This window comes from Panthera pardus, unplaced genomic scaffold (genome assembly GCF_024362965.1).
Source record: "Panthera pardus isolate Hobbes unplaced genomic scaffold, ASM2436296v1 HiC_scaffold_6, whole genome shotgun sequence".
In the NCBI taxonomy this organism is placed as follows: Eukaryota; Metazoa; Chordata; class Mammalia; order Carnivora; family Felidae; genus Panthera; species Panthera pardus.
In genome coordinates, this window is record NW_026526991.1 from 34,251,843 (window position 1) to 34,261,680 (window position 9,838).

General features: G+C 34.1%; 1 protein-coding gene across 5 annotated transcripts in view; it reads right to left on the minus strand.

Moving 5' to 3' along the window:
• LRRIQ1 (leucine rich repeats and IQ motif containing 1) overlaps positions 1-9,645 on the minus strand; it is a 213,340-nt gene extending 203,695 nt beyond the window's left edge. For all 5 annotated transcript variants that reach the window (XM_053895107.1, XM_019434723.2, XM_019434722.2 and 2 more), the window contains exons 1-3: positions 9,569-9,645; positions 4,695-4,838; positions 2,974-3,085 (exon numbers count right to left, since the gene is read on the minus strand). In XM_053895107.1, the coding sequence (XP_053751082.1) occupies positions 2,974-3,085; positions 4,695-4,838 (256 nt within the window). In that variant the 5' untranslated portion in view covers positions 9,569-9,645. The remainder of the gene's footprint in view (positions 1-2,973; positions 3,086-4,694; positions 4,839-9,568) is intronic.
• Positions 9,646-9,838: the final 193 nt, after the last annotated feature.

Consider the following 9,838-nt stretch of genomic DNA (forward strand, 5'->3'; position numbering starts at 1 on the left):
AAGCAAGAACTGCCTAGCTAAGCTCAGTCAACCCACAGAACCATAAAAGATAATAACATATTGTTATTTTAAACCACTCAGTTTGTTTTGCAGCAATAAGTAACCAACACATCTACTCTATGCATAAAAACAAACACACAAATACCCCAAAAACCTTTCTGCTTAAAGGAGCTAAAGTAGCTTCTGTCTACAAATGAGAGCCCTAAACAAAATATCTACATTCAAAAATGAAATTAGCCTCTGGCTTCTTTTGTATGTGTGTTATGCTTGTACAGATTTATATTTGAAATATGTAGCTTTTTATAAATGAAATATAATCTTCAGATTTGTTTATCCTTGTGGATTGTAAGAAATCAGTTGTAAAATCATACTGATTTCTTTTTTTCTTTTTTAAAATTATACTAATTTCTTTAATTTTTTTTGATGTTTATTTATTTGTGAGAGAGAGACACACACAGAGCGCAAGCAGGGGAGGAGCAGAGAGAGGCAGTCACAGTATCCAAAGCAGGCTCAAGGGTCTGATCTGTCAGCACACAGCCCAATGTGGGGCTCGAACTCACAAGTCTTGAGATCATGACCTGAGCTAAAGTCAGACACTTAACCGACTGAGCCACCCAGGTGCCCCAAAAATCATACTAATTTCTAATGACATTTGAGAAGGAAACCTTTTCCACCTTCTTGCCAGCTTATCAATTTAATCATGTTTTCCACCCTTTTCAAACAATTTTGATAATTTGAATTTTCTTGAAAAATTATTCTATTCTTTGATACTATCAAACTTATTTCATTAGAATGATACATAAGATCTCATAATTTTCTAAACCACTGCTACAACTGTAATTATATAACTTTTTATGTAACTAATTTTCTATGATTGTGTTTCCTTCTATTTTTTCTTAATTAGGCTATATAATTGCTAATATATTTATAATATACTTTCATTATATTTACTTCAGGAAATATAAATTTAAAAAAAACATTAAAATTCCCTATAACTCAACTACAGATAGTCACTGCCAAAATTTGAAGTATCTACATATAGTAAGTATTTACATATGCACACAGGTTCTCAGGACAAAAATCTTGGGAGTCAATTTCCTCTCTTCCTTTCATTCCAATCCACTAATAAAACATCCATTTGGTTCTTTTTACCTTAAAAATGGTTTCTTGAATATGACTATTTTTCATCATTTCTACTCAAATCACTCTCATTTCTAACCACACTATTACAACAGTTTTGTAGGAGACTTTTGCTACCTCAAGGCATCTTTTCTACATAATCACCAGAATGATTGTCTCAAAATGTGTCAGATACTGTCACTCTTTATTCAAAAACCTTAGCATACAGAGAGTAGAATCCACAGTCCAGACCATGATTTATAAGAGCCCTCTGTGATCTGACACTTATATGATCTGTGCTTTGGCCTTTACAGATCCTTCTTTCTGGAACACCGTCTCTCTAGATATCCACGTAGCTCACCTTCTCATTCACTGAGATGTCCATGTGGCTTACCTTTCAGTCATTGCTTAAGTATTACTTTCTCAGAGAGGCCTTCCCTGACTTACCCTATCTAAAACGGCAACCTCCAATCTCTATCCCCTATCTTAAACTTTTTCCTTCATAGAAGTTATCATGATTAAAATATTACATATTTATTCATTTATAGTCTATCTCCCCACACTGGAACATTAGAATAGGAAAGCAGGACCTTTGTCTATTTTGTTCTGTGTTATAGTCTTAGTAGCTAAAACAGATCATTTCACACAGCAATATTTGTTGAATGAATATCTATGAATATCCATATTGTAACTCACACTAATATTTGCATAAATAACACTGAATTTTATAATAATTTTAAACACTACATCATGAATATTTTTATGCTATTAAATATCATCTAAGCCATCTTTTTTAATGGGTGTAGTTGCACACACTAAGATCCTATTAAACACTTAGGCTGTTGCCATTTTTCATTATAAACTAAACCTTGATTAATTCTAATTAAATCTTTAATCATTCTATTATTCTTAGAATAATTTCAAGAAGTAAATTTGCTCAGCTGAATCAAGTAAAACTTGTTAGCCTTCTGACATAAATTTTTTTTCTCCAAAAAGATATATAAACTGATACTTCTAAAATATTCCTGCAACCAATTTTCTTTTCTTTAATGCAAAGTACAGATGATCCTTGATCAACATGGGGATTACAAGTGACAACCCCCCATGTAGTAAAAAATCTGCATATATAGCTTTTGATCCCCCAAAACATAACTACCAATAGCCTACTGTAGACCAGAAAGCTTACCAATAACATAAAGTCTATTAACATATATTTTATATACTATGTGTATAATGTACTGTATTCTTACAACAAAGTAAGCTAGAGAAATTAAAATGTTATTAAGAAAATCATAAGGAAAAGAAAATCCATTTTATAATACTGTAAAAAATCTGTGCATAAATGACCCATGCAATTTGAACCAGCATTGTTCAAGAACCAACTGTCACAGAGTCAGTTTAGCTTCAGACTTTGGCTCAGGTCATGATCTCGAGGTTCATGGGTTTGAGTCCCACATCAGACTCTGTACTGAGAGCATGGAGCCTGGAGCTTGCTTCAGATTCTGTGTCTCCCTGTCTCTCAGCCCCTCCCCCACTCGTGTTCTGTCTCTCTCTCAAAAAAATAAACATTAAAACATTTTTAAAAAAAGAATCAGCCGTAATACAATCTCTGGTTTTAATTAAGACTGGTAAAACAAACTGTTGGTGGCTACTATTTATTAGACATATAAGGAAAGTAATACGGGAAATAAATTAATGGAGTAAATAAAAATCTCGTATATTATATACTAGAGACAAATGCACATACATGTGTATAACAACAGATAAGAACTTGAAACAATATAATTTTCTAAATTATAAATCATTCCTGCTTACAGAAAACTTATCTGCCAAGCAGTTAACAACTGTACTTACTTAAAACCTCTGTATCTTCCAAGTCCTGAAGAATGAGCTCTTCAACAGTTTTACTCTTATTCTTTATGATGTCAATACAGTGAAGAACTGACTCAGGTAACTCATCCACATCCTCAAATTTAAAAAACATGAAACCAACAGTTAAATTGTTTATTAAACCTATGTATCAAATATTTGATAAAAGTTTTGATACACCAAAAATTTGAGCAAAGTATGTGAATGAGTTCAAACAAGTATATTGGTTAAAATTTGCTCTTCATTTTCAAGTGGTTATGAAGCACATCCATGATTCTGTTGGATTTCACATTTAAATGAAAAATTTCAGAATTGTTTGTCTCATTTGAATATCATTACTATTATCATTATAATGTAAAAATATTAACTTTCCAAAAGTAGTATATAGGTTATTTCAATCCTAATTGAAAATCAAAGTAGAACTGCTTTTTGAAATTTAACAAATGAGTTGTTTTTGTTTTTGTTTTTAGAAAAAGCTTAGTGGAGATTTCAAAGAGCAAAACAACTAAAGCAATTTTACCTATTTGATACTTAAAAAACTACAATAGGCCAAAACTAACAGAATAATGGAAAAGAATAGATAATCTTAGATAGAGCTAAACATATACAAAAGATAGGACAAATCAATTGAGAGGTCCCTTGGTGGCTCAGTCAGTTAAACATTCGACTCTTGATTTCAGCTCAAGTCATGATGTCATGGTTCATGAGTTCGAGCCCTGCATAGGGCTCTGTGCTGACAGCATGGAGCCTGCTTAAGACTCATTCTCATTTTCTCTCTCTCTCTCTCTCTCTCTCTCCTTCTCCCTCCCTTTCTGCCCTCCCCTGCTCACATTCCTTTTCTCTCTCTCTCTCTCTCTCAAAATAAATAAATAAACTTAAAAAAAAAAAAAAAAAGCAGTTCAGGGGCACCTGGGTGGCTCAGTCGGTTGAGCGACCGACTTCGGCTCAGGTCATGATCTCAGGGCTCCAGAGTTTCAAGCCCCGCGTCAGGCTCTGCGCTGAAAGCTCAGAGCCTGGAGCCTGCTTCATATTCTGGGTCTCCCTCTCTCTGCCCCTCTCTTGCTCATGCTGTCTCTCTCTGTCTCTCAAAAATAAATAAACATTAAAAAATTTAATTATAAAAAAAGGCAGATCAATTGAGAAGAGGTAAATTATTCATCAAGTGATATTAATAATATTAACTAAATACATGCAGGAAAATTTCTAGCTAGATCTACATTTTATAACATAATTGAAAATAAATTCCCATTAGTTTAAGGATTTTGATGTAAAAGAATTAATCTGTGAATAAATTTTCTAAGCATATAAACACTGGGGAAAATGCACAAATGAAAAGAAGATATATTTGATTTCCAAAAAAATAACTATTTCTATAGATCTAAAGAGTTTACATAAATTTTGTTTTTCATGTATATCTAATAACATTAAGACACTCATGATGAAGTAAAAAAAAGCAGGATATAAATAATTATATGTATAATATAATCCCAATTTTGCAAAAAAACCCCACACATATGCATATGAAATTATATGTGATTTCTATTTTCATTTTTATATTAAAATATCGAACAATACACATTGTTTAAAAGGGATCATAAGTTAAAAAATTATATAACTATGTAAAACACACTAAGAAAAGTAATATTTCTCCTGAAAAGTTTACTCCAGTTAAAAGGCTCCTAAAAGTCCAGTATTTAACACTTAACTGTATCACTATCAGCACTCTGGCTTTCTGATTTTGAATCACTATCATCATCATCTTTTTCCAATGAAGAAATGCTGATTTTATCCAATTCAGCTTCTATTTCTTCTTCGAGCTTTGCTTCATCATCATTGTTGTTTTCCATCATCTTTCATAATAAAACACAAAACCATTTAAGGAGAATTGAGAGGTGCCTGGGTGGCTCAGTCAGTTAAGGGTCTGACTATTTCTGCTTAGGTCATGATCCCAGGGTTGTGGGATCGAGCCCTGCATTGGGCTTCTTGCTGACAGCATGAAGCCTGCTTGGGATTCTCTCTCTCCCTCTCTCTCTGTCTCTCTGTCTCTCTCTCTGTCTCTCAAAATAAATAAATAATTTAAAAAAATAAAGAGAATTGAAGTAGCTAAAATGAGTAAAAACTATGGGTTGTTTAATGTGTCATACCAATGATCTGTGTAAACATGTTTTCATCTAGGAAACTTTTATCATATCTTATTATGGTTGTACCATATATTAGAAAACATTGTTTTCTCTCTCCGTTAATTCATTATTTTTTTAATGTGTGACTACAAAATGATCAACTCTAATACTAATCTCTTAATTCTGTAAGGGAAAAGTCACGTGGAATGGACTGTTTTAGCTTCCTGAACCAAGAAACATCACAGTAAAATTCATCCTCATGGGTAGAATTAAGGGAAAAATACCTCTGAACAGCTTGAATATTCGAAGATTTGAATACTCAAAAGAGAACAACTCAAGTCTATACATGGGGCAATATATGGTTATTTTCTACTCATTAACTCATAGTTGTCAGTTTTACTATAGATAGTCATCTGTTTTTAACAACAACAACATGTTATAATAATGAATAATATACGGATATCCATAATGGATAATGGATGTCATAATAATGGACAATATATGCATATCCATATGGATATATGGATAGTATGTAAGATCAATACTTATTTAAATCTTTAATGATTATAATGGCTATGGATCAAGCAATACATTACAGTATATCTTCACATAATCATCACATCATCAACCAGCATTAGCTTCCATGTATTGAGTATCTGTGACAAGCCAGGCACTAGAAGACACTTGTGTAATTAATAGTTATCAGAGTAAATTAACAGGATTAAGGTCATTATAGTCATTGTATTAATAAGAAAACCAAGGTTTGAAGAATTTACTTAACTGTGCATAGTCATTATGCTAATAAGCAATGTAAACAGGACCCTAATTGAGAGATACAAAGCCAGGACTCTTCCCACTACAACATGTCCTACAAACTTAGTCAAGCTCTTCATCTGCGCAGCAATCTTTCTTAACATCTCTTAATCCAACAATCTTCAAATTTCAGATGATATGCCACAAAAACAGACACTCAAATCAATGGAACACAATAGAGAACCCAAAAATGGACCCACAAACATATGACCAACTAATCTTTGACAAAGCAGGAAAGAATATCCAATGGAATAAAGACAGTCTCTTCAGCAAGTGGTGCTGGGAAAACAGTACAACATGCAGAAGAATGAACCTGGACCACTTTCTTACACTAGACACAAATTTCAGATGATAACTCGTGAATCCAGAAATTAATTCAGTGGCTCTTGATCATAAAGTTTTAATGATGGAATAGGATAGGAAAAATTAGGGTAGGTCATAAAAGAAACTATAAGTTAACTATATATGTTAAAGATAAAAATAGTTTTTAAAACTTTTGTTTCACTTGTAAATGGGTATATATGTATGCATGTGTACATGAGCTGCAGTGTAGTTGTGTATTTGTTTTACTGTGGGTCTTGGTTTAAGAAAAAAAGTTTGAAAAATTCTGTACTAGTATTTTGTTTTCCAGACTATTCCAAACTTTAATTCTTTCCTCAGGTCCCTGGCACTTCCAGTGCTGTGTTCTTGACTCTTCTTCCTTTCTTCCTTCTTTCTTTCTTTCCTTCCTTCTTTCCTTCCTTCCTTCCTCTTTTCCTTCTTTTACTCATCTCAAAATCAAGTTTTTGGGAGCCTACAAGGTACATTAACATCACTACTAGGGATAGAAATACATTGATTAAATAAGACAGTATCCTGTGTTCATAGTTTATGATCTAGTTAACAAAGAAAATGAAACATCCTCATTTTCCTATTTCTTTTCCTGAAATCTTTTCATATTCATCTTACTTGGAGAGGAACCCCTTCCTAATAAAGTATAATCTTGTAACTATGCTTTGAATCTGACAATTTCTCACATATTGAACTGTGTTCCATCCACTATTCTGTTTATTGCCTCACCATACATTTTTATTCCACTTGCCTCTCTTCTACACATAAACACAATCAGTTCACCCCCATCCAAAAATCAAACAACCAACCTGTGCCTGCCTGTCCTATAGCTATACATATTACATATCTTTCTTTCACATACAATTGATTTAATTGGACTGATCTTCACTTATTGCCTATACTATTGGGCATTTATTCCAGAGAAATAAAAATGTATTTTCACACACTAAAACTTGTGCATGAATGTTCACGACGGTTTTATTCATAATAGCCTCAAACTGGAAACAAGCAAAATGCCCCTCAGTAGATGAATGGTTAAACCAATTCTAGCACATCCATACCATTCAATACTACTCAATAAAAGGAATAGATTTTACTACACGTCACCATATTGATAAATCTCCTTGAATTTCTAGGGAACTACGTTGAGCAAAAGCCCAAACCAAAAGGTAACATACTATATGATTCCACTTATGTAACATTTTGAAATGACAAAATTTTGTAAGTGGCGGAAAGATTAGTGATTCCCAGGAGTAAAGGGTGGATGGAGTTGGAGGAAGGTGGCTATGGTCATGAAAGGGCAACATGAAAGATCCTTGTAGCATTGGAGCTGCTCAGTATCTTGATTGTAGTAATAGATAAGTTAGTATATTCAGATGATAAAAATTATATATCATACACACAAATGAGTACAAGGAAAACTGAGGAAAACTGAGTAAGATTAGCAGACTGTGTCAATATTAATATTCTGATATCAGACTATCATTACAAAATGTTACCACTGGGGACATCTGCGTGCCTCAATCAGTTAAGTGTCTAACTCTTGATTTCAGCTCAGGTCATGATCTCATGTTTCCTGAGTTCGAGCCCCGTGTCAGGCTCTGCTGACAGCACAGAGCCTGCTTGGGATTCTCTCTCTCCCTCTCTCTCTGCCCTTCCCTTGCTTGTGCACATGTTCGTTCTCTTTCTTTCTTTCTCTCTCTTTCAAAATAAATAAAGAAACGTTTTTAAAAAAGTAAAATTTATTTTAAAAATGTTACCATGAGGAGACACTGGACAGAGTGTACAAGGGATATTTCTGCATTATTTCTTAAAACTAGGTGTTAATCTACAGTTATCTCAATAAAACATGTAATTAAAAACTCCTAAATACTAAGAAAACAGTTAAATAGATTATGATGGATTCATAGAATGGAATACTATACAAGTCCTTTTAAAAATATGTATATTTACTATGCTCCTGTGGAAAGGTAACAAGGAAGAAATAATTGAAAAGAGGCACATGGCCAAAAAATATGTAAAGTAATATCTCTTTTGTGTAACTATACACACATTCACACATTTTTTTTTAAACACAGAAACTTTCTAGAAGAATTTGAGGAACTTTCAATTTGCATTTCGTACCTTTATGTTGAGTGATTTTTAAAATCATGAGTAGGTACTCCTTTTGTAATTCTAAAAGCTCATTTTAATATACTCAATTTTACCCATAATCTCCCTCCTCCAAAGGAAAACAAAACAAAAAACAGAACCAGTGTAAAATGCTATCTTGTTATCAAACTCACTTAAAGTGCAATTCAAAATATTTGTTAGATGGAAAATTAGATTTTTTTTTAAAAAAACATAGTTATAAAGCAGAATGCACAGGTACACGAAACTTTATGTAGAAAGAAAAGAAGTAGAATAGGGTAAAGGTAAGAGACTTTTCCATTATATGTCCCTCTCTGCTCATCTCCTGGACGTTTAGATCGGCCTGCCCAATTACATATCCAAGCACATATGTGATTTTAAATTGTCTAGTAGCAACTTTTTAAAAAGTAAAGAGAAACAGGTGAAATTCGTTTTAATAACATTTTATTTAACCCAATATATCTAAAATATTATTTCAACATGTAGTCAGTACAAAAATTATTAATTATTAAGATCAATGTAAAAAGTTTATATTTTTGTTTTGTATGCTAATTCTTCAAAATGTGCTGTGTGTTTTACACCTACAGTCCATCTCAATTCAATTCAAGACCTTTCAAGCCCTCAGCGGCCACCTGGTGGTGACAGGATGGGACAGTGCAGCCTTAGATGTATCCCACTGTAAATGGGCTACAGTAAACTACTTAAAGCTGCCAAAGATGGGAAATCTTAAGGAACTCCACTTTCAACTATTGTTCTTCAACTATAAAGATAAGGGAGGAAAATCTACTTTAAAAGGCAACTACAAATTATGAAGGAGGAAAGGAAAGGAAAGGAAAGGAAAGGAAAGGAAAGGAAAGGAAGAAAAGGAAAGGAAAGGAAAGGAAAGGAAAGGAAAGGAAAGGAAAGGAAAGGAGGGGAAGGAGGGGAAGGAGGGAAGAAAGGAAGTGTCATTTAGGGAGGGGGAAGAAAGGTAATTATAGAAATCTCCCTAGATCGTTACGGTGGATGTCCAAGTTTTGAGTGAGCCACGAAATCTCCAAAATCTAAGAGAGCCTAGACTCGCGCAGCCACCCCTTCAGCCCGCGGGCCCCACCGTTTGTCCTAAAGCCTGGCCTCGGCGGAGAGGCGCCCGACTCCGTTTGCGCTCCCCGCTCCCACAGCTCTGTGTCGCCTCCCGCGCCACCTACCCCGGCTTTGAGGGGCTCCGGCTCACCCACCAGCGGCTAAATCCTTCGGCCGGGTTGGAAGACAGCGCGCAGAGACTCCAAACAAAGCGTAACCACGACAACAGCCAATCCCAAGGAAGATGGACCGGTCTTTTCTTACCGGTGCCCCAGTAGGACAAACTGTCTCCGCTCGAAATTGGAATGAAAGCTGCATCTCAGGAGTTGGACGAGGAACTTCACATTTTTTTTCCAGGTAAGTTTTAACATTTAAACACTTTTAGAAAGTATTTA